At 37.0% G+C, this 26,161-nt stretch overlaps 2 protein-coding genes, 1 long non-coding RNA gene and 1 other non-coding gene across 4 annotated transcripts; 1 reads left to right on the top strand and 3 right to left on the bottom strand.

Moving 5' to 3' along the window:
- The first annotated feature begins 704 nt into the window (after window positions 1-704).
- LOC131635433 (fatty acid desaturase 4, chloroplastic-like) lies at window positions 705-2,136 on the top strand. Its single transcript, XM_058906057.1, has one exon. The coding sequence runs from the start codon at window positions 858-860 to the stop codon at window positions 1,800-1,802; it is 945 nt and encodes a 314-aa protein (XP_058762040.1). The 5' UTR covers window positions 705-857; the 3' UTR covers window positions 1,803-2,136.
- A 901-nt stretch (window positions 2,137-3,037) lies between these two features.
- LOC131635434 (vacuolar protein sorting-associated protein 22 homolog 1) lies at window positions 3,038-6,751 on the bottom strand. Its single transcript, XM_058906058.1, has 6 exons — window positions 6,356-6,751; window positions 4,905-5,040; window positions 4,556-4,710; window positions 4,067-4,174; window positions 3,423-3,512; window positions 3,038-3,302 (listed from the first exon to the last, which is right to left on the bottom strand). Exons 1-6 carry the CDS (start codon window positions 6,515-6,517, stop codon window positions 3,198-3,200), a joined length of 756 nt encoding a protein of 251 aa, XP_058762041.1. The 5' UTR covers window positions 6,518-6,751; the 3' UTR covers window positions 3,038-3,197.
- TRNAM-CAU (transfer RNA methionine (anticodon CAU)) lies at window positions 6,738-6,809 on the bottom strand. Its single transcript has one exon. It is a non-coding gene; the product is annotated as a tRNA-Met (tRNA).
- A 12,452-nt stretch (window positions 6,810-19,261) lies between these two features.
- On the bottom strand, window positions 19,262-19,847 carry LOC131635442 (uncharacterized). Its single transcript, XR_009293818.1, has 2 exons — window positions 19,705-19,847; window positions 19,262-19,576 (listed from the first exon to the last, which is right to left on the bottom strand). It is a non-coding gene; the product is annotated as an uncharacterized LOC131635442 (long non-coding RNA).
- Between the last annotated feature and the right edge of the window lie 6,314 nt (window positions 19,848-26,161).

Genomic DNA, 26,161 nt, shown 5'->3' with positions numbered 1-26,161 from the left:
GTCCCTGTAAGTTATTTTTTTTGGTTTTAGTCCCTATATCTTACTTTTTGCTTGAGGTTTAGTCCCTAAAGCCAAAATCCGCAGGAAAATCTGCAGGTTACCTGCGGATTTTCCTGTGAAATTTCCTGCGGATTTTGATTTTAGGGACTAAAACGAACGCGAAAGTGAAATATAGGGACTAAAACCAAAAAAAATAACTTACAGGGACGAAAATCAAAAACTCGCTAACTTACAGGGACGAAAAGTGCATTTAAGCCTTTTTATGAGAAGTTAAAATCATATAAAGAAAATCATAAAATCATATTTTGAAATTTAAATAGACGGCCATAAACCAGCCTTTATTAGATGCTTTTCACGGTTGGAGACTACCTGTTTTTCCTTGATTATTAATTTAATACGCCATCTTCAACTTGTAAACTCGTGGAAGAAACACATCCTTACATTACATATTAACCCCTATCTACATTTGTTTGTTGGCATTCAAGTCATCTATGTCACGAAAAGATTAGTAAGTGGACACAAAATGTTCACACAAAATGTCTGCACCAATACATTGAGAGACCACAAAAAAAGCATAGCAATTTTTTGGTCCAAATAAACCATCAACATTTTTTTCTCTATGACTTTTATCATTAGAGACATAAGGAAATTGTGATTCAAATTCAATGTTAAAATATTTGAGAATTACATAACACCACGCATCTTCATTGTCCACCACACTATGCCTATTCCCAATTCCACAAAAAGTGCACTTTATCATTTATTCATTCTTCCCACAACCACTAACATTATAACTACAAATTTTATATATCTTGCATTCTCTCATACAAGCCTTTGCTTCCTCTTCAACTTCTCCAATGTCTTCCTTTACTCAACACAACTACCTTCCAAGCTTTCACCACCAAGCTTGCACAAAAAGCAAACTCATACACCGGATTCGTGTCTATTGCTCCACCAATACTACTACTACTAGAACTACTACCGCTACTCCGAAGTCCAAGCCCAATGTTGATCAATTGATCGTTGAGCCTAGATTTGCGCCGCTGCCAATAAAGGCAGTAACCGTCGCTAACCATCCAACGGAAAGTGAGACGAGTTTGCAATCAACATGGTCTCATCGCGCATGGGTCGCGGTTGGATGCACAACTTTGCTAATTTCTTTGGGAGAGTCTATAAAGGGCTCAATGGATATGAATATGTGGGTCGAGCCCATTTTGGCAGGATGGGTTGGTTACATCTTAGCTGATCTCGGATCCGGAGTTTATCATTGGGCCATTGATAATTATGGAGATGGATCGACCCCGTTTGTTGGAGCTCAAATTGAAGCTTTCCAAGGCCATCACAAATGGCCTTGGACAATTACTAAGCGTCAATTTGCTAACAATTTGCACGCGCTTGCACGTGTGGTGACTTTTGTAGTGCTTCCTATAGACCTTGTTTTCCATGACCCTATAGTTCAAAGCTTTGTTGCCATGTGTGCGGGTTGCATTATGTTTAGCCAACAATTTCATGCATGGGCTCATGGGACAAAGAGCCGGCTTCCGCCTCTCGTGGTGGCTTTGCAGGAGAGTGGAGTGCTCGTGTCGCGATTGCAGCACGGGGCGCATCACCGGCCGCCGTATAACAATAATTACTGCATAGTAAGTGGAGTTTGGAACGAGGTGTTGGATGAAACTAAGGCTTTTGAAGCTATTGAAATGATATTGTATTTTAAACTTGGAGTTAGGCCAAGATCATGGAGTGAGCCTGCTTCTGAGTGGTTGGAGGATATTGAAATTGCTTCTCAAAGCCAAGCACAATGACCCTTCTTTCTTCTCTTTTTCTTGTTAAAATATTTATTTGTTGCATATAATATTTGTGTGGATAACTGAGTATATGATTGTTATCTCCCTATGCTCTCTGGATTTGGATCCTCTGCAGTGTTTTCTCTCCTGTTTCCATTCAACCATCATCTTAGCCACTCATCTATCATTTTTCTCACTTTTCAAAGTAACATCTTTTCATCTGTATAATTTTTATCCATTCTTAGCCACTAGATGAAACATGAGAGGGATGATAGGAGGGAAAGGCATGAGAGGATCTATTTCCATACTGTTTTCACTCAATTAAAATTAATACATTTTAAATCATTTTATATATTACTCATAGTTCATAATATCTAGTAACTGTGTATTAGAGTATAGTACCATGACTACGTTGTAGGCAAGTTGAAAATAGTTGCAAGATTAAGGCTGGCAAATCTACTATCATATTTTTAGTGATATTGAACCTAGCAATTTATAATAAATGTTCAATTCATGACTCAGAAAATAGTTTTTCATAATTAGATAATAATCATCCACTGCTGACACCAATTTTAAGTGCTCATCAAGAGAATACATATACAAACTGTTGTGTATAATACAAGAAATTACTAACTTGAAAGAAATAAAATGACCAAACAACAACTAATTCACACCACTTTAAGCTTTGCCATTAGGGCTTGGAAGGAGAACTTCAGGTTATATTTGGCAGGAGACTTCCCTGTTGCATATTTATTTTCAATTTGATCATATCTCTGTAACATCTACACCTCCGAAATAAAAGTGTGTCTATGTCACATCTACACCTCCGAAAAAAAAGTGTGTCTATGTCGCTGTCGAACATTAACACCGACCCTTGTGATTATGTTTAATTTATTCATTTTTTTATTAATTATTACCAATATTGACGTATCATTATCGTGTTGTGTTTCTGGTGTCCGTGCTTCATAGATCATATCACCAAACATGATTTCAAGAGACACTTATTAAAAACTACATATTAAAATAATATTGAAAAAATGAGTAGTTCTTTTAAACTAAATAGCTTCGTGCATAAGTTCACATTATTTAACGTATTTCATTTTGTTAAGAAATACTCATTTAACTTTTCCATAAATGCTTATAAAGCTAACTAGCCAAGGACTTTTCCTATGCGGAAAGCCATATAAGCTTGTTTTAACTGAGAAGCTTCCATAGCATAGAAACAAATCCAAACTTAGCTTATGTGATGGGAATTTTAAAAAAAAAAAGACTTATACTCATATTCAAGGAGTACATCACATAATATTCAAGGAGTACATCACATAAAATCCAGGAGGAATAAACAATTAGCAAACTTACAACAGTTTAACAATGTTCTTGAAAAATTTGACCTCAGATACTTTTCTAACAAATTTACAAGGTATCAGTTCCTGTCAAAGACGAAATTGGTGATACACACGGAAACCAGTATCGCCGTTTTCCATCTTTGTGGCCATCATCAATCATTGCAAGCCCGTCCTGCATGAGCCAATACAACAATGTTTAGTGTCCATGCGATTGGAGGTCAGTATTACAATTAAATGTTATTGGATAAAGATAAAAAGAAAGAAAAAAATTTTAAAAAATAGTTTATCTTACATCAAGTAATGTATCAAGTGCATCAATGGCACGACCCGAAGTCCAAGATAGCCGTTTTTCTACTTGATCGACAGTCACAAACCCTTGACCCTGAAATATACAAAGTGTTATGTAAGTGTAAAAAATGTAATCTTTCATAGTAAAAAGGTAGTATATTCAACAGATATTTACATGTTATTCGATAGATTAAGGTCAGTTTGAATTGACTTATTTAAACTTGTCTACTGACATAAGTGCTTGTGAGATTATTTGCAAGAGATTATGGCAGCAACTTATGACATGTCAATAAGCTGTTTTCAGCTTAATTCCATAAGTTCTCAATTATAGCTTATGAAAACAACTTGCAGCTTATACGAAAACAGTTTGACATTATTTTCCCTTTTGTCATAGAAATAGCGTATACTTAATTAAGTTATTTATCTAAACATGGCCTAGAGATGAAGTCATTAAGCAACTTCCACTCTCATAAGCTAAAAAGAGAACATCAGCCAACTAGGTCCATGCCATCATCACCATGCAATTACAAATTTACAAGGCATGCTTTAGAAAGTTCACAATCCCGTGACTTTTAAAGAGCAGGAAAATGGAAGAGGCAAGTAACCGCATGTATACATTAGTATATTTAAAAAATGAGTAATAGTTACCTGGGCAAGTTCTAGAATTTCGTTATGGTCTTTGTTCAGCTCAGTTGGAACCGAACGAACAAGTTTTTTCTTTCCAACAGAAATAACTTCAAACCCGCTACCTAGAACCTGAAATTTGTGACACAATCAGTATGCAACACAACATGGTCAACCACAATGCATGTAACAAATATCTCAGCAAATGGAGAAACAAAGATTAATGCAGTAAGGACACACGTGCTCTTCCAAAATACATGCAAGCATATACTATTTATTTACATCAATTTTAGTTTTTACGAATTTACTAAGGACCCTTTGGGTTTTCTTTTGTAGCATCAATTGGTAGGTAATTTCTCGTCTTTTTTGTGCCTTTTGTTGGGTTCTTTCGTGTAAAAAGGTTGGAGAACCCTTAGTTCTCCCGTTAATATTATCTTGATTACACAAAAAAAAAAAACGTTCATCAAAACTAACAGTCATAGTTAGGTTTAAGGACATGGTAAATCACAAGACCTTCAGTTTACTGATAGCGCGCAGGCAATCATCCTCAGAAACCACTCCTCTGTCACTTTTTCGTCTCTGGCGAAGGAGATTACACAGTTCCTGCAGGTTGATTAATCCACCATTGAGGGGTCTAGTAGCCAAGCAAATGTCCACTATTTGAACTCCTGTCTAGCCAAGTAGCTCATGTTAACAAAACATTCTAAGAAACCATAACAAAACAACGTGTTATGCCAATATCTATTTCTGAAAAGTTAACATTAGTCGGCATTACATTAAACGCATCGCATGAATGATTCATACATGCATAAGAAAACCATTTGTTGGGAAAGTAAACAAGTTTTAGAAAGATATTACCAACCAAGTTCATAATAGAAATCACCAATTCCCAACAGCTCGGCCCAAAATCCCTTATTTGAGGCCAAGGGATCTACTCCAACCTTAGCACACATCTCATGAAACTGTGATCTGAATGCAGGGTTCTTGCGGATGTCATTCTGAACCAGCCAGTGATACCAACAATTAGCGTCATTTTACTCATTTATTGCAACAAAAAATAAAAATAGGATTTTTGTAAAATATTTATAAAGAGGAATTCACAAAACATGATCAAAGTGAGATGTTAATCAGTCGTGCCCCAGGAGTTTCAAGGCCTTCAAATATTTCAAGCCCGCCCCTGAACAGAACTTCCTGACATTGAAAAGCTGATAATAACCTCACAAACATTATAGCAACTTCATCAGTCAGCAACCAGCATCATTTATAGCAAAAATACATCAATTCATCCCACTTTCATGGAATGATTACAATCACATTATTAACAGTTTTATTGATTGCCGACGACAAAAACCAAAAACCAATCATTTTAACCACCGTTATTCGCCTAAAACACCATGGCCATGACAGTTATCGAAAAATCCGCCATTTTTAGTCAAAGCTATTTATCCACCTAAATCATCATGGCGCCCCGACCTTCACTAATTTGGCCATGGCAGTTGTCAAAAAGTCCGTCATTTTAAGTCACTGCTATTCGCCTAAAACATAATGGTGCCGCCGACCTTCACCAATTGGCCATGGCAGTTGTAATAAAAATCCGCAATTTTAAGCCACTGCTATCCACCTAAAACATCCTGGCACCGCCGGCCTTCACCAATTGGCCATGGAATTTATCGAAAAATCCGCCATTTTTAGTCAAAGCTATCTATCCGCCTAAAACATCATGGCACCCCGACCATCACCAATTGGTCATGGCAGTTGTCAAAAAAAAATCTGTCACCGCAATCTGCCATGGTTGATATTTGACAACACTGATTGTACTCCTAGAACAAACAATATTACAGCCGTGGCTTTGGCAATTAACCTCAAAAATTAAAATCCAACCACTTTTGAATTGGCAAGGATCTCAAAACCTATGAAGCACGGACACCGGAAACAAGACATCGACACTGACAAGTCGACACGGATAAAAATTTGAAAAATGGATAAGTTAAACATAATCACAAATATCTATGTCAGCTTCGGACATGAACACAGACACAAAGGTGTCAGTCCTACAAAGCTCAAAACCAAACACATCTCTTAAAGCTACAATCTTTCAATAGAAACCATCCAAACCCAAGTACCAAAAATCATCAAACCACAACTAACTACCATTTGGAATGAAAACATAAACTTTTGAGAACAAAATTGAACTTTTCCAATACAGCAGAATTAAAAATCAACTCTTTTTCTAACTTCCCACAACAAAATTAAAAATCAATCAATCAATTAATCAGAATATAAAAGGGAAGAATTTATATGAAAAAAAAGAACCTTATGCTTGCGAGCAAAATCTTCAAGCTGAGAACGAAAAGTGGAAAGCTGTTCCTTCATCATATCAGTTCTGATCTTTGCTACATTCTCACCAAGCAACCTATATTGATCCCTTGCAGCAGCAGCTGTTTGTAATCCTCCAATTCCAGGTCTCCTTCTCATTTTGCCTTCTGAAAAATCCTGATTCCGATTTTAGGGTTTATAAATTGGGGAATTACACGGTAATGTTTTGGATTTGAATTTTGTGTGAGGAATTTTAACAACAAAAAAAAAAAAAGAGAGAGAGAAAACGAAGAAGTGGCCGAAGCGATGATGCAAAACGATGAAGAGAGTGATAGCGTTGAGTTTTCGGAAAATTGGAAAGAGAAAAAAAAATTGAAATTATCAGAGCCTGGTTTCGATCCAGGGACCTGTGGGTTATGGGCCCACCACGCTTCCGCTGCGCCACTCTGATTTGTTGATATAAGTTCTCCTCTATCTTTAACTATTCTAAACAATTTTCTCTGTTTTAACATATTTAGCTAGTGAAATACATAATGATACTGCACCTTCGCTCCAATTACCAAGGAATTAATATATAATTGAAATTTGTGTTTAATGTTTGTTCATATAATGTTATCTGTACGTTGATGATGGAAGGTTAGACATGAAATTGAAGTCATATTTTGATGAATCGTCAAAGAATCAATTGAATATCTAATTGAATCAGTTACAACAGCAATAGGTATTACCTATATGTACAAGTTGGTTGAAGTAAGTTAGAATAAACTTACAAACTTCTAAGTTCTAACTAACCTAATAATCAAAATAAAATTTGAATAAAACTACTAGAGGTAGAAAAAGGGTACATGTAGTAAAGGAAATATTTGAGATATCTTAGAACTCTTGTATCTTCATAATGTGGAAAGAGATATTTTTACACAAATTGACTCAATTGACTCAGATCTTTTAGATCATAAGAAATATTTATTCTAGTGGCGGTTACGGTTGGATAAATGAGTCTACTAATAAGCCTAAAGAAACCATGTGTCTTCAAAAAGTTCAAGTGTGTATTTTCTTTGGTTTAATAAAATACTTGTATGAGACCTAACAATCTCAAATCACGGAAAATTTATCTACTAACCCAGATCTTTGATTTTGAATTTTGAATCTAAAAGTTTCTTGACAAATTGAATTTCATGGATGGTTTCGAGATAATACAATTTCATTCACATAAATTAAAAGAGAAGTAAAATTAGTGCTATTGGATTTGACATATAAAGAATGATCAACTTATAATTTTAAATATGTTTAGGAAATCAGTGCAGAACAAAGCTTAAGGTGCCATTATCTATTTAAATGTTTCAAGCTATATAGTGATTTTGTAAGTTTATAAATTTGATAGAATTTAGACACACGATGGCTCTTCATGTATGTCACCATGCATAAATACATTATTCAAATCAAGTTGTTCCAAATGCCACCCTTTAATAGCTACTACAAATAATAAATGTCTGATTGTGGTGACCTTGACAACATGTGAAAATGTGTCAAAGTAGTCGATGCCCTCAATTTGAGTATATGTCTTTTCAACGAACCTAGTCTTATACAACCATTCACAAGAGTGTTTTTTAGGTGGGAGTTCCACTATAGTCCAAGTATGACTTTCTGCAATGTCCATTTTATACATCCATTTACAAGAGTGCCTTGCTGAAATTTGTGCACATCTTCTTAGATGTCAAAAATGCCTAAGAAGATGTGCAAATTATGTGGGGTCCATCCATTTCCATATAGCAAACTCACATTTGAAAAAATGGAAGGTTGCATGTGATGACATCTAGCAAGGTTTATGGTATACACTTGTTATGGTGCATGTATTGCAAAATACACTTGTTGTGGTGCATGTATTGCAAAGTACACTTGTTATGGTGCATGGAAGGCAAAAGACAAGTGTCTTTATGCATGTAAGGAGTCTTTGCCTTGCTTCTCCTATAAATAGGACCAAGAGCAAGCATTTAATTCACACAACCACTAGAGAAACAGGAAGCAAGAGAAATAGAGTTTTTTCTCAAGAGATAAAATTGTTTCTTAAAGAGTTTTCTTGTGAGAGAAATAGTAAGCCAATTTGTGAGAGTGTTTTTTACAAATTGAGAGATATATTGTAGAGAGTTCCACCTAAGGGTGAAGTTGTTGTATTCCCATTATCATTATAGTGGAAGTTTTAAGAGGCCTAAGGGTCCCGTGGTTTTTTCCTTTCTCACATTGAGAAGGTTTTCCACGCTAAAATTCTTGTGTTATTCCACTTATATTTTTCACGTTTCCGCTAGTACCTAATTTTTGAGTTCACGGAGGAGGGAAATTATGGAGGTTATTTCCCAACAGTGGCATCTGAGCTCTGTGTGAGCTCTAGGTAACTACGGTGTTGTACCTATAATAAAGTTCTTAGTATGCTCTGTGGTTGCAACATTGTTTGATCTTCCACATCAGAAAAGAATTTTTTTTATTGTTGGAACTAAATCGTAGTATTGCGAAAGTGTGTCTTTGTAAGTTCTGGCTAAGGAAAGACTTGGTATTTAAGCGTGTCAATATTGACCCACCTGTCTTTCCTGGGAACTTCCTAGTTGCACTATTCACAAACTACGGTGACTTTTCCAGTGTACAATATTATTTACAAAATTTCCTAGTTGAAGAAACTACTTTCCCGTGTTCTCAAAATGGAGGGTTCTATCAGTCATGATGGAGATATGTTCAAGCTGAAGGCTGATAATTATACTTATTGGAAGGCGATGATGGAAGACCACCTATATTGCAAAGATTTGCATGAGCCAATTTCCGAAAAGGATAAGCCAACGGAGAAGAAAGATAAAGAGTGGGAGCTCCAAAATCGGAAGGCAGTTGCCATGATTAGAAAATACATAGATAGAAGTCTATTCGAGCATGTATCAACTTATACTAATGCGTATGAGTTATGGACCAAACTTGAATCCTTGATTCAAAAGAAGACGCCGAGAAACAAAGCTCACCTTGTTAGACGACTGGTGAAATTGGAGTACTCAGATGGCCAAAATATGATCGAGCATTTGAATACCTTCAAAGGTATTCTGAATCAACTGACAAAATCTGACATAAAGATAGATGATGAGTTACAAACTCTTCTACTCCTAAGTTCTCTACCTGAGAGTTGAGATACTCTAGTCGTTACTCTTAGTAACTCTGCTCCAAACGGAAAACTTGTCATGGATTCTGTTACAGATTCCTTGCTAAATGAAGAGCCAAGACGAAGAGAAAGAGGATTCAAAAACCAGTTTGAAGCCAACATTATTGATAATAGAGGAAGGGGTAAGAATCGTGAAAGAAGAGGTCGTGGGAGATCACAAGCTAGATCCAAGTCTCGCACAAGACTAAGTTGTTATTATTGTGGCAAACCTGGCCATAGAAGACCTGAGTGTAGATTCTTGAAGAGAGATTAACATGCTGGAACAGTCCATCCAGATTCGATAAACCCAAAGAAGAATAAGGAAGATGGAACGACAATTGCAGTAGTCTCGAATGACGATAATCTCTTCATTATCGGAGATGACAATTATCTAAATGTTGCATTTGTGAATACAAGACTACACTCACAAAGATGTTTTTGATTCATGGCAAACCCAATAAGCATACAAGCAACAAGGTGGAAGCAGAAAACTCAAAGAAAAGCAAGCATTGATCACTCATGACAGAACAGGTTGACCTATTATGCGTATAGGTCGACTCAACACAAGCAAAACAAGAAGAATGCAGAAAAGCAGCAGCTAGGTCGACCTACTGTCAACCCAGGTCGACCTAAAATGGAGAAAATTTCACATACTTCTGCTAGGTCGACTCACACATCAACTAGGTCGACCTAAACTGAAGATTTGTCCCAAAAACGCTCTTGAAGAGAATTCTGGTCGACCTACTTCCCAAACAGGTCGACCTAACTGGGAGCAAATACCATTCAAGCTTATGCACCTCTGCTAGGTCGACCTAAGCACTACAAGAGGTCGACCTAACTGATCAATGTTGTACCCCAAAATTTGCCCACCCAATTTTTACATCCATCTGGGTTATGTTTCTCATCTCATTTGCATTCTATTAGGTCCTCAACATATCATGCATTCATTTGAGTCATCTTGGGTTCAAGGGATTAGTGTAAAATATTAATTGAAGGTTCCTCATGATCAAAAGGGTTTGCTTGTCATCTTTATGCAAGTAAATTTGGAATTTAATGGAGATTGGACTCTTATGGATAATTATTCAAGTCAAGCTTCCACTCATAATTATGAGTTCTCAAAGTACAAGTTTTGTTGACTTAAGGTATTGAACTGCTCAAAGTCCCTGGTACAAAAGCGAAGTTTATCATGAGTCATCCTTCAAATGCAAATCAAGCATCAATTCTATATCATTCCATCACCGTTTGCAAGAAAAGAAATTCAAATTTTTACTACATTTTCATGACACATTCATCGCCATTCGAAATTCAAACAACATTTGCTATTCCATATCCAAGTTCCACCATTCAACATACACATTGAGTTAAACTACATAATTCAAGAGTTCATCTCAACTTCAAGAGTTCATCACATCACATTCCACAATTTTTAAACTCATTACAAACCACGCCTATCTTTTGTTATATGTACGAAGATACTACAATCTATTTCTAACAGTTATAAAAAAAAAAGACTACACCAAACAGTTGCAAACAGAATTCCTCAAAGGCTATGGCCCTGATCTTCAAGCCATCCTTATCATAATTCTATCTTCATCTACTTCATATTCACTGCTATGCACCTTTGCTGAGGAAGAGATTACTTGTAGCCAGCCAATACAAATTTGTTTGCACCATTCCAAAGCCCTGCGAGCAAAGAAGAAACTAGTTCAGAATTCTATGCATCATTAATAAACAAAAAAATCAGTCACACATACACATGTCCATAACTGAACCTATCAACAGAATCAGCAGAAGAAAAGGCGGGCATATACATTTAGAATCTCAAACACAGTTTGAATTCAGAATCATTCCTCAATCGACCCAATTCATGGCAGCTCTGCACTTGTTCATCACACATTCAGCTCTAAAACCAGTTCAGATTCACCCATGGTTTCCAGTTTGATTTCATGACTAACCTAGACTGACACATAACAGTTCACATATCAATATTCATTGACAGTAGCAAATAGCAGTACACATAGCATACAAGAAAAACAAGAAATACAAACAGTCAATAACTACCTTTCTACAAATCCTAACTAACTTACTAACCATGTCTTAACTGCCATATAACTAGCCTCCAACAGATTCTCAACTAACAAGTAACATATACCAGAGTTTCAGACTAGCCTATAACAATCTTTAACAACCTGTAACTAACTGACTAACCAAATTCATAACAGAACCTAACTGTCAAAACAGAAAAATAACCACCTGAAATCAACCTTCAATCTCCACGCCATTTCACACAGAGTCACTCTTCACACATTCTTCATCCATCTTCAAACCCCTTCCATTCTTCACTTCAGCAACCATATAAACCTCCTCTTCATTCACCTTCAATTCACCACCACAACTCCACCATCTTCATCCACATTCACACTCTTCACCAGTTCTCCACTTCACGACCACCATTCACCATCCCCAATTCACTTCATCACTCTCGCCAATCTTCACTTCTCCACCATCTTTCTTTTCGTCATCTTCAATTCGTCCTTAACCATCATCAATCAACAAGAATCTGAAAACAAGAAACAGAAACAATTCTTCAATCTCCAATCATCTTCACGCAGCCTCAATCATCATCTGAGAATCCTCATCACCTTTGAATCAATTATGCATCCACATCAATTATCCTCATTTCATTCTCTGCAAATAAAGATGTTCATCAAACATCATCGCGACACCGATTCAGAAGTGCAAAACGAAAATCAAGAAAGAAGAGGAACGAAGGAACTGAGAGTACCGAGCTGAAGAATTTCTCGAATCCTTTTTCTTCGTCTTCGTCAAGAGTGAGGGAGTGAGACGAGTTTAGTCTGGAATCGAAATCGAGCGAAAGGGATGAGATACGAGAGATGAGATACGAACAAGGGAGGTTGAGGTAAAGAGTCTTGACGGCGGCGGAAGTTTGATCGAAGAAGCGGAGACTCACCGCGCCGTTGTTCGCATGATTGAGGAGAGGGAAAGGGGAACGTGAAAGCTGAAAGGTCACACGAACTAAACCCTAATCCTCTTTTGAGTATTTCATGTAAATCTTATTGTTGTTAATTGTTTTTAATGTAATTAATTAGATTAATTGATAAATTGATTAGCATAATTTCTGGTTTAATTGAGATTAGAGATTAGAGATTAACAAAATCTGATTAGGAAATTGATAATCTGGACTAAGGATGGATCAGACAATATTCCTATGGGCCTGTTACGAAATACTCATCTCACCCCTTTAAGCCCAATGTCACACTCAGTTTTCAGACTGTAAGGAAAATCCGTAACAAAAACTCTGTTGGGCTATCCTGGTTGGGCCCTGCGCCCAGTTACTCTTAACAATCCCATTTTCACTGTTCACCCCCCTGTTTATATCTTTATTTAGGTTTGATTAGTTTTTTTTTACCAATTTCTTTTAGGCGATAAAATACTATTTTCTCCTACTAATTTTAGACTTCAATACATAATTTTTTGACATATTAAAAATAACCATAAAAAATATTAGTTTTAGGCCAATTCTTTTAATTATTTGGCTTAATTAGAATTCTTGTTTTTGTCATATAAAAATCAATAAAAATAATAGTCCTTTAATTCACTTTTGGTACTATATTTTGCATCATTTGCTTCCATGTTTTGTACCATATTTCAAGTCATTCTTTTAGTCATTTTTGCACTAATTTTGTATCATTGTTTACTTGTAATTTTTACTTGTAACGTTGATCTTTGCTTGTGCTTGTAATTTCGTTCATTTATTCCTAACTTTAGGTAGAAACCATGATAACATTAGGATCTAGAAATTCCCTTTTAAACACTTAAGCTAGTTATTCATTTTAGGCTAGCTTTCTTCTTCTTTTTCTCTTTCAACATTAAAACATTAACAAATGGAGATGCGAATCACATTAAGAAAGTGATAGAGAAATGAGTGGGATTCATTCCCTAATCTGTTTCTCAATCACTTAGTGGCATAGAAATGAGTGGGATCCATTCCCTAATCTGTTTCTCGGTCACTACTTAATGGGAGAGAAATGAGTGGGATTCATTCCCTAATCTGTTTCTTGAACATTACATAATGGGATAGAAGTGAGTGGGATTCATTCCCTAATCTGCTTCTCGATCATTATGCATTTTTATGTGATTCGAATCGCGAAGTAAATTCCCTTAAAAAACACTCAACCAAAAACATCTAAAACACTTAATAAAGGTTCAGACCTAAACAAAGTAATGAAGTGGTGCGAAGCCTTGTATTGGGTTTTGTTCATCATGAAGTTACATAAAAAACACAAACCAACTTTCTCTCTTCTCTTTCTTGCCTCCGAGGCATTCTTTCTCTTGCCTTCAGGGCATTCTTTCTCCTAATCGGACACGTTATTTCCTCTCCATTCCCAGCTTAAGACTCCAGAGGTCGAGCAGCGGAGTGTGAATGTAACTGTTCAACTAAAAAACACAAAAACAAACAAAAACTAAAGAGCCGAACTACGGCGCTCTGATTCCTGAAAAGGATACGTAGGCATTAGGTCGCGGGGCCTAAGCGAGCACAACTATTTATAACCCTTATTTTCCCCGTGTTTCTTTTCTTTCATTTGCATGCATTCCCTTAGTAATTAAGCTTTAGATTTATACACCCTTAGAATAGAGCAAACATAAGTGGATCCTGTGGAGTACCACAGACGTGAGGGGTGCTAATACCTTCCCCTCGCGTAACCGACTCCCGTACCCTGTCTCTGGTCGAAAGACCTTCTCTTATCCTTTCTTTATCTTAGGTTTTCTGATATTCCTTTCCCTCTTTGGGATAAATATATTGGTGGCGACTCTGTTCACATTTTCGCGAGCGTGCGACAGCTGGCGACTCTGCTGGGGATGTGATAGACCTGTGCTGGTCCATTCTTAGCAAGTCGATCCTAGCTTGTGTTTGTTTTCTTTTCTTTGGGTGTTTATTTATTGCTTTATTACTTTATTGCTTTATTGCTTTATTTCTTTATTTCTTTATGCATTGCACTTTTATTTTCCTATACTGTGGATTATTATTATGTTGTTCTGTTGGGATGGGATGTTACTGATTTGAGGTAAAAGGCCCAATACCCAGGCCAGAGTGATACTTAGGCTACCTAGGACAGAGTGGATAGTCATGACGCCAACAGAATGTCAGGTTCTGTTGATTGCGATCATGAGACCCACGACCAGTTGAGGTTCAAATGGGATACCATTGTTGGCATGTATTTGCAACAATGATGGTGTCTCAAGAGAACTGTTAACGCTGGAGACCTTTTAACCTACCTTATACTAGATCCTACCTGTGAGAGGGGTTGGGAAATTTTGTTTTGCAGGAAAACATGCCTCCATCCCACCCTATGCCCATTCAGAATATCTATCATAATCAACGTCGAACCTCTGAATCTGGAGGGTTCGACCTTATGTGACTTATGCAAAGGTTATCTATCCTGAATCAACGTCGAACCTCTGAATCTGGAAGGTTCGACCTTATTTGACTTATGCAAAGGTTATCTATCAGAATCAACGTCGAACTTCTGAATCTGGAAGGTTCGACCTTATTTGACTTATGTAAAGGTTTATCTATCAGAATCAACGTCGAACCTCTGAATCTGGAGGGTTCGACCATCTTTGACTTATGCACAAGCTATTTATCCAGAAAACAACGTCGAACCTCTGAATCTGGAGGGTTCGACCATATCTTATTGACCATGAAAAGCTGTTATCCAAGAGGCCTTGATCCTTGATCCTGATTTATGATACCTTTGCATCTTCATTAACATTTTTGCATTCATGCATATGCATCCATGGTTACCAAGACTCTTACCTTCTTCCTCTCCATCAGATCAGACAAGACGATTCCTCGACATCGATATCTGACAAGAACCAACAGAAAAAGAATCATGGGGAATTACAAACAAGATCAAGCTATTATCAAACAAACCCTTGCCTCCTCATGAGGGTACCTTCCACCAAAGGAGCCTAAAGACTTTGTGTTTGTCAGAGAACATTTTATTTGCATCAGAATAAGGCCAAGCTTGCCATTGTATAGATTTCTTTAGTATTTTCAATTGTATTACTTTTGTTGTTATCAAGTACTATTCATTGTAAGAAACTCATTCTGTTTGAATAAATAAAAATAATGTAATATACATGTTTTTCTCAAATCATTTCATCCTTGTCATTATGTTCATTGATACTTCACTCATTTGTCTTAAGCAACTAAAAAAAAGGAGAATGATGAAAATCAAAAACACATGCATTACTAACTGTATGCTTTTGGAACAAGGATCCTGCTGACGATGTACAGGCATTGTTTCAATTCCTAAACACTGGAGTTATAAGGGAGTGAAACCTTCGTCAACCCCTTTGAGCCTAAGGAGTAGTAGTTTCTTTTCAAAAAATACAAAACCCTCAATCTTAACCAGGGGCAGGGTAGTCTTCAGTTAGTGCGGCCGAGCGCTCAACTTTCAGGTATTTCATCAGAGGATCAACCATATTTCATCCCTCACAACGAAAGAAGAAGAGCACTATCCACAATGGAAGTCTCTCATTCACTGAGAAGAAGGCAGTCACAACCATTTCATCAAGTCAATCACCAAAGTCATACAACTTGTTCCCGAACGAGACAAAAAAGAATGAAAAGAAAGTTATGAATCATGATAAAAAAGGAAAGAAACAATAGCCCGCTAAGTCAAAAAGAAGAAAAAGCTTTGAAGCAATTGACTTAGGCAAAAATTAGGGCATATCCCGCTGGACAATGAAAACTTAAATCAAAAGAAACGTTTTGTCCGGGCAAAAGTTAGGGAAAGCAAAAGACAAAGTAAAGGCAAAAACCTCCAAGGGACAAGTTGTTATAATCATCAACGAAAGCACCAAAGGGTGACTGCCACCTCCATCAAAGCCATAAAGGATCCTCATCCATCACAATCCTTCCTGAAAGGCGAATACTCGTGTCAAACTAACTGAACGTAGGACTGGAGAACATCACGAAGAAGGGGCGGGTTAAGTAGAATTTGAGCCTTTATCCTTTGTTTCTTAAACCGTGAACCCGACCACGTTACAACCCTCAAAAGTCCTAATTGAAGCAGGGTTCGTTCCGAAAGCATACAAACTGTAAAATCATGTCAAAACTGACTCCTAATGTTGCTGTGTCATTTGTGTTAGTATCAGTACAACATTCTGAAAAATAAAACTTTTCTTTGAGATTAACATGTGCATTACATTCTCATTATCCTTTTCAAAACAGAATTGTCTCCAACTTGAAAGTAAGTACTTGATACCAAGGAAAGTTCAACATTGAAATTCCATCGAGTAATCTTACAAAGGCAAAGGTTGGTCATCCACTGAGCAAATATTTGAAGAATCCATTAGGTGAAATAGTTCCTTTCAATCTGGGGCACTTCTGACAAACCCATGATCTACACTGAGGCAGACCATTACAACTCTCCATGATTCAAGCATATCAAACTTCTATCTCAAAAGATCATACAAGCTGGGGCAAGATAGAAACAAGTCATTTCTTCATCTTCAATTAAGTGCCAGATATCGAGGCAAGTGTCGAGGAGTCAATCCACCTCACTTTCACCAACAATTTCACAAGCAATGACTTTTCCGCAAGGGCACACTCCACTCATTCCTTGTATCTTGGAAACAAATCATTCCATTCATAGTCATGCATGCATCATGCATATCATTGCATTCTCATTGACATTTCTCCCACAATAATCCAATCATCAATAAATCAGGGGCATCCACTCTACCTTGATTCTCAAACAGAGTGTCAGAACTCCACCTAATATATTCCCCACACAAAGCAGAAACCCTGAACAATCCATCAGTACATTGCATATAGAAATCATTGCATCGCATCTTCAGAAGTGCATAGAATAAATCAAACATTCGCATATGAAGCATGAGCCAAGTTACTCATCAGATGAGGTCCCTACAAGCATTCAGTTGATATTCCACTAGATCACTCAGAGTTACCATTGTGGTGTCATCTCCCAAAGTCAATCATGTTTATCTTTCTTCAACCCAGAGTTGACGGCTATTCCTTGTTGATTTCTCTTCCCCCTCTCAACCAGAGTTGACGGTTATCTTTTATTCAACCCAGAGTTGATCATTTACCTTTTCCCACTCAACCCAGAGTTGACGGTCATCTTTGTCCTTTTCCACTCAACCCAGAGTTGACGGTTATCTCTTGTTTCTTTTCCCTCTCAACCCAGAGTTGACGGTTATCTTTTCTTTTCCCTCTCAACCCAGAGTTGACGGTTATCTTTTGTCTATTCCCACTCAACCCAGAATTGACGGTTATCTTTTATTCAATCCAGAATTGATTTCTTCCTTTCCCACTCAACCCAGAGTTGACGGTTATCTTTTATTCAACCCAAAGTTGATCCTTTCACTTTTCCACTCAACCCAGAGTTGACGATTATCCTTTATCTTTCCCACTCAACCCAGAGTTGACGGTTATCTTTTGTCTCTTTCCCACTCAACCCAGAGTTGACGGTTATTCCCATTCGACTTTCTTTTCCCACTCAACCCAGAGTTGACGGTTATCTTTCCTACTTTCTCACTCAACCCAGAGTTGACGGCCATCTTGTTTCTTTTCCCACTCAACCCAGAGTTGACGGTTATCCTTTCTCCTTTTCCCACTCAACCCAGAGTTGACGGTTGTCCCTTGTTCAATCCAGAATTGATTTCTCCTTCCCACTCAACCCAGAGTTGACGGTTATTTCTAATTGTTCATCCTTCCCCTTTCAACCCAGAGTTGAATTACTTTCTCTCAACCCAGAGTTGATGTCTATCTCTTGTTTTTAACCCAGAGTTGATGTCCTTATTTTCTATCTCAACCCAGAGTTGATACCTATATCTTGTCTCATTAATACTGTTCTTATTTTCGTTCTCAATCCATAATTGATATTTACCTCTTATTCAACCCAGAGTTGACCCAATTTCCTTTTTCAACCCAGAGTTGATATGTATTTCATTTCTAACCCAGAGTTAATTTGTTCAATCCAGAGTTGATACATTTTTCCTCAATGGAGTTGACATCACCTTCACCCCAGTGGATCTCATCTTTCTCATCAGGCAAATTTTCAGGTTCCACTGATATTTAATCTTCTTCCACCTTGAATGATCGAAAGGCTAGCGCCAATCTCACCTTCAGGTTCAAGACGATTAAATAGGGGCAGCTGTTGTACCCCAAAATTTGCCCACCCAATTTTTGCATCCATCTGGGTTATGTTTCTCATCTCATTTGCATTCTATTAGGTCCTCAACATATCATGCATTCATTTGAGTCATCTTGGGTTCAAGGGATTAGTGTAAAATATTAATTGAAGGTTCCTCATGATCAAAAGGGTTTGCTTGTCATCTTTATGCAAGTAAATTTGGAATTTAATGGAGATTGGACTCTTATGGAGAATTATTCAAGTCAAGCTTCCACTCATAATTATGAGTTCTCAAAGTACAAGTTTTGTTGACTTAAGGTATTGAACTGCTCAAAGTCCCTGGTACAAAAGCGAAGTTTATCATGAGTCATCCTTCAAATGCAAATCAAGCATCAATTCTATATCATTCCATCACCGTTTGCAAGAAAAGAAATTCAAATTTTTACTACATTTTCATGACACATTCATCGCCATTCGAAATTCAAACAACATTTGCTATTCCATATCCAAGTTCCACCATTCAACATACACATTGAGTTAAACTACATAATTCAAGAGTTCATCTCAACTTCAAGAGTTCATCACATCACATTCCACAATTTTTAAACTCATTACAAACCACGCCTATCTTTTGTTATATGTACGAAGATACTACAATCTATTTCTAACAGTTATAAAAAAAAAGACTACACCAAACAGTTGCAAACAGAATTCCTCAAAGGCTATGGCCCTGATCTTCAAGCCATCCTTATCATAATTCTATCTTCATCTACTTCATATTCACTGCTATGCACCTTTGCTGAGGAAGAGATTACTTGTAGCCAGCCAATACAAATTTGTTTGCACCATTCCAAAGCCCTACGAGCAAAGAAGAAACTAGTTCAGAATTCTATGCATCATTAATAAACAAAAAAATCAGTCACACATACACATGTCCATAACTGAACCTATCAACAGAATCAGCAGAAGAAAAGGCGGGCATATACATTTAGAATCTCAAACACAGTTTGAATTCAGAATCATTCCTCAATCGACCCAATTCATGGCAGCTCTGCACTTGTTCATCACACATTCAGCTCTAAAACCAGTTCAGATTCACCCATGGTTTCCAGTTTGATTTCATGACTAACCTAGACTGACACATAACAGTTCACATATCAATATTCATTGACAGTAGCAAATAGCAGTACACATAGCATACAAGAAAAACAAGAAATACAAACAGTCAATAACTACCTTTCTACAAATCCTAACTAACTTACTAACCATGTCTTAACTGCCATATAACTAGCCTCCAACAGATTCTCAACTAACAAGTAACATATACCAGAGTTTCAGACTAGCCTATAACAATCTTTAACAACCTGTAACTAACTGACTAACCAAATTCATAACAGAACCTAACTGTCAAAACAGAAAAATAACCACCTGAAATCAACCTTCAATCTCCACGCCATTTCACACAGAGTCACTCTTCACACATTCTTCATCCATCTTCAAACCCCTTCCATTCTTCACTTCAGCAACCATATAAACCTCCTCTTCATTCATCTTCAATTCACCACCACAACTCCACCATCTTCATCCACATTCACACTCTTCACCAGTTCTCCACTTCACGACCACCATTCACCATCCCCAATTCACTTCATCACTCTCGGCAATCTTCACTTCTCCACCATCTTTCTTTTCGTCATCTTCAATTCGTCCTTAACCATCATCAATCAACAAGAATCTGAAAACAAGAAACAGAAACAATTCTTCAATCTCCAATCATCTTCACGCAGCCTCAATCATCATCTGAGAATCCTCATCACCTTTGAATCAATTATGCATCCACATCAATTATCCTCATTTCATTCTCTGCAAATAAAGATGTTCATCAAACATCATCGCGACACCGATTCAGAAGTGCAAAACGAAAATCAAGAAAGAAGAGGAACGAAGGAACTGAGAGTACCGAGCTGAAGAATTTCTCGAATCCTTTTTCTTCGTCTTCGTCAAGAGTGAGGGAGTGAGACGAGTTTAGTCTGGAATCGAAATCGAGCGAAAGGGATGAGATACGAGAGATGAGATACGAACAAGGGAGGTTGAGGTAAAGAGTCTTGACGGCGGCGGAAGTTTGATCGAAGAAGCGGAGACTCACCGCGCCGTTGTTCGCATGATTGAGGAGAGGGAAAGGGGAACGTGAAAGCTGAAAGGTCACACGAACTAAACCCTAATCCTCTTTTGAGTATTTCATGTAAATCTTATTGTTGTTAATTGTTTTTAATGTAATTAATTAGATTAATTGATAAATTGATTAGCATAATTTCTGGTTTAATTGAGATTAGAGATTAGAGATTAACAAAATCTGATTAGGAAATTGATAATCTGGACTAAGGATGGATCAGACAATATTCCTATGGGCCTGTTACGAAATACTCATCTCACCCCTTTAAGCCCAATGTCACACTCAGTTTTCAGACTGTAAGGAAAATCCGTAACAAAAACTCTGTTGGGCTATCCTGGTTGGGCCCTGCGCCCAGTTACTCTTAACAATCCCATTTTCACTGTTCACCCCCCTGTTTATATCTTTATTTAGGTTTGATTAGTTTTTTTTACCAATTTCTTTTAGGCGATAAAATACTATTTTCTCCTACTAATTTTAGACTTCAATACATAATTTTTTGACATATTAAAAATAACCATAAAAAATATTAGTTTTAGGCCAATTCTTTTAATTATTTGGCTTAATTAGAATTCTTGTTTTTGTCATATAAAAATCAATAAAAATAATAGTCCTTTAATTCACTTTTGGTACTATATTTTGCATCATTTGCTTCCATGTTTTGTACCATATTTCAAGTCATTCTTTTAGTCATTTTTGCACTAATTTTGTATCATTGTTTACTTGTAATTTTTACTTGTAACGTTGATCTTTGCTTGTGCTTGTAATTTCGTTCATTTATTCCTAACTTTAGGTAGAAACCATGATAACATTAGGATCTAGAAATTCCCTTTTAAACACTTAAGCTAGTTATTCATTTTAGGCTAGCTTTCTTCTTCTTTTTCTCTTTCAACATTAAAACATTAACAAATGGAGATGCGAATCACATTAAGAAAGTGATAGAGAAATGAGTGGGATTCATTCCCTAATCTGTTTCTCAATCACTTAGTGGCATAGAAATGAGTGGGATCCATTCCCTAATCTGTTTCTCGGTCACTACTTAATGGGAGAGAAATGAGTGGGATTCATTCCCTAATCTGTTTCTTGAACATTACATAATGGGATAGAAGTGAGTGGGATTCATTCCCTAATCTGCTTCTCGATCATTATGCATTTTTATGTGATTCGAATCGCGAAGTAAATTCCCTTAAAAAACACTCAACCAAAAACATCTAAAACACTTAATAAAGGTTCAGACCTAAACAAAGTAATGAAGTGGTGCGAAGCCTTGTATTGGGTTTTGTTCATCATGAAGTTACATAAAAAACACAAACCAACTTTCTCTCTTCTCTTTCTTGCCTCCGAGGCATTCTTTCTCTTGCCTTCAGGGCATTCTTTCTCCTAATCGGACACGTTATTTCCTCTCCATTCCCAGCTTAAGACTCCAGAGGTCGAGCAGCGGAGTGTGAATGTAACTGTTCAACTAAAAAACACAAAAACAAACAAAAACTAAAGAGCCGAACTACGGCGCTCTGATTCCTGAAAAGGATACGTAGGCATTAGGTCGCGGGGCCTAAGCGAGCACAACTATTTATAACCCTTATTTTCCCCGTGTTTCTTTTCTTTCATTTGCATGCATTCCCTTAGTAATTAAGCTTTAGATTTATACACCCTTAGAATAGAGCAAACATAAGTGGATCCTGTGGAGTACCACAGACGTGAGGGGTGCTAATACCTTCCCCTCGCGTAACCGACTCCCGTACCCTGTCTCTGGTCGAAAGACCTTCTCTTATCCTTTCTTTATCTTAGGTTTTCTGATATTCCTTTCCCTCTTTGGGATAAATATATTGGTGGCGACTCTGTTCACATTTTCGCGAGCGTGCGACAATCAAGAATGCCAAAAATTCTGTTTTTCTCTGCTCCAACTGATTAGCTCTCAAATATATTGTCCAAGGTTCAATTATTGAAAACAACACCAACGACTGAAAGATACACAAAGGCTTCTCATCTTCGTTCTTCGTCATCTCCAACACAATTACACATAATCATTATTGCGTTGAGGGTTAGTGATCGAGTTCGATAACGTCCATGGAACGGAATTGAAGATTCCTAGTGGGTGAAGATTTGTGGGGTTTTTGGTGAATAAAATCTGCGGGTTTTGTCCTCCAAGATAGGTGTTTCTTGGGGGTTTTTATCAAGAGGTTTCATTGAGGATCCATCTGAGTGTGAAGATTGAAGAACAAGGGTTCAAGGCAATTCAAGACACTGCAGAAAAGGGATCAAGTGAAGCTCTTGGATCACCTTGATCTGACTCAAGATTAAGGGGGAAGAAGATTCAAAGGATCGACATAATTGGTTTATGGTTTATCGCTTTGTTATCTTCTTTGTATAAACTGCTTTCAACATAAATGAAAGATTTCCCAATTTCAGTTTGGAATTGGGGGCAGACGTAGTTGTAGCGAGGACGATCGACGAACTGCCTAAACAAATATCGTGTTCTTGTCGCTTTTTCCTTTTCATTTACGTTCTGTTCATATTTGGTTATAATAGCAAATTGATCAACGATTCGAGTGTTAAGATTGTGAATTAAGAACTTATATAAACATCACAATCCATCACATATTGAATCACCATCAATTTGATCATTATCACCAAGTGTTTGTGTTTTTGCTTCTTTCACTATTACTGCATTGCAAACGTCGTTCATCATATAAGAAGTTAATTGATTTTCAATAGAGCGACGTATTGATTCTATAGTGTATTCTCTTATCGTTTATCTCAAGCTGGTTAGTGGTTTTAACACATATACAATCGTTTCAATAGTGGTTCGGAATAGACGCGAGTCGATTCAGAATCACTTCCGCTTAAAGTTCAATTAATTACGCAAAACTGTGTAAGATCTATTCACCCCCCCTCTAGATCCTAAGGCCAGCGTCTAACAAGTGGCATCAAGAGCTCTGGTTTATTCCGTGCTACGTGAAACACTTATTGGAAAGATGGCTTCCGGACCTAAAGGGGCTCACAATAGAGCTCCAGTTTTCAACGGTGAAAACTATGGCTATTGGAAGGATTGTATGTGTGTCCACATCAATGCAATTGATAGGAACATCTGGACAGCTATTGTCAATGGTCCCTTTCAGATCACCATGACAAATGCAGCTGGTGCAGTTGTTCCAAAACCAGAAAATATTTGGGATGCTGATGATGAAAAGAGATATGCATATGATTGGAAAGCGAGAAACATTCTAATCTCAGCTCTAGGAGTGGATGAATACTATCGCGTTTCCCATTGTAGATCCGCTAAAGCTATGTGGGACACATTGCAAGTTGCCCACGAGGGAACGGATGATGTCAAACTAGCTAGGATCAATACGTTAACTCAAGAGTTCGAACTCTTCCACATGGAAGATGGTGAATCCATCGAAAACATGCAGAAGAGATTCGTTCACCTGAAAAATCGGTTAAATTCTCTTGATAGACCTGTTTCCAATGCAGTTGCTACTAACAAAATCTTAAGATGCTTGAACAGGGAATGGCAACCCAAGGTTACAGCAATAAAGGAAGCAAATGATCTAAACACCTTAGACATTACCACTCTCTTTGGTAAACTAGAGGAACATGAACAACACCTTAAATGCCTTGACATGCATGAGAAAAGGGCAAATAAAGAAAAGAACATGGAGAAAGAGGTAGAGAAGAAGTCAATAGCTCTAAAAGCTTCAAGCTCCAAGACCTCAAGACAAGAGCTAAAGGATAGTGATACAAGTGATGACGAAGACTCCGATGATGAGGAAATGGGACTGTTTGTACGAAGATACAACAAATATCTAAAGAAAAATGGAGCAAAACATTCTGACAAAGGCTTGATCAACTATAGAAAGCAATCAAACAAGTTCAAACAAGATGACGACAACAAAGGAAAAATCAAAGGCCTTTGCTTCAATTGTGGGAAAGCCGGTCACTACAAACCGGATTGTCCATACCTTAAGAAGGAAAAAGAGAAGAACCAAAGCAAAGGTCATAACAAATCTAAAAGAGCCTACATAGCATGGGAAAGTGATTCATCTAGTGAAAGCTCATCAAGCGATGAAGAAAAATCAGCAAACCTATGTTTCATGGCTCATCAACACAAGAAAAAGAAAGTTGTAAGTCATCTTAAACCTGAACTCGTAGATAAGGTATCTCATTCTCAACTAAAACTTGCTTTTGAAGAATTACGTAGAGATGCAATTAAAGCTTTCAAACTTTTGGCCTCAAATAAGAAAATCTTTTCATATCTTGAATCAAAAGTTGAGAAAACCGAAAAGGATATGGAAGCTTTAAAACAATCTATGCTAGACATTCAAAAGGATAAAGTTGAAATAGATCCTACATCATGGTTTGGTTGTGAGACATGTCACATTTGGCAAAAAGAAGTAAGAGATCTAAAAGCCAAGTTAGACAAGGCTCTACAACCAAAAGTGACTTTTGCCGTTGATCCAAATAAGTTCAAAAGATCGTATACTCCTTTATATAGTAAATACACCTTTGTACCAAAAGTATCAACTAGCAAAACAACATATTCTCATCATATTACATGTCATTATTGTTGCAAAAAGGGACATACCATTAAAAAATGCAAATTTAGGAGAATCTTAGTTCCTAAAGGAGTATTTCAATGGTTGCCTAAGTGCAACAACTTCTGTACTCACCACCTAGGACCCAATGAAGATTGGGGACCTTCCATTCTAAATTAATTTTGCAGGAAAAGTGTCTTGACATCGCCGAAAGGTGTAACACCCTTCTAAACCCCACGGAAATTTATAAAATAATTTTCAGAGTAAAACATGAAAACAAGGGTGCCACAATTCAGTTTAAAACAAATTATCATAAATTCATTGTCATGCTTTCACTAAGGAACAATCTGTCATAATACATAAACCTCTCATGTTTACACAGCAGAAAAATTATCATACGGATAAGCATAACATCATCTATGCGATATCCCACATAATTTAATACAATAACAACACGATAGAGTATCATCATAAACTCTAATCTAACGTTCCCCCAGTGTTACAATATCAGAGCATGACACCTGACGCTACACTAATACACTGACTTATGAGCTAATCCTCACCAAGTCGAAAGCAGCTATCCTCAATCTGAAAATGTCAACAGTAAGGGTGAGTCTCATCACAGTTAACAAATGTTATTGCATCTTAAATAACAACACATCATAGTTTTATTATTCACCCAATTTCATCATATTCAGATTATCAGGAACATCTATCGTTTACACAAACATCAACAGA

Source organism: Vicia villosa, unplaced genomic scaffold (genome assembly GCF_029867415.1).
Source record: "Vicia villosa cultivar HV-30 ecotype Madison, WI unplaced genomic scaffold, Vvil1.0 ctg.001488F_1_1_1, whole genome shotgun sequence".
NCBI lineage: Eukaryota > Viridiplantae > Streptophyta > Magnoliopsida > Fabales > Fabaceae > Vicia > Vicia villosa.
The sequence above is the reverse complement of the archived record's forward strand: the minus strand, read 5'-3'. Positions and strand labels throughout refer to the sequence as shown.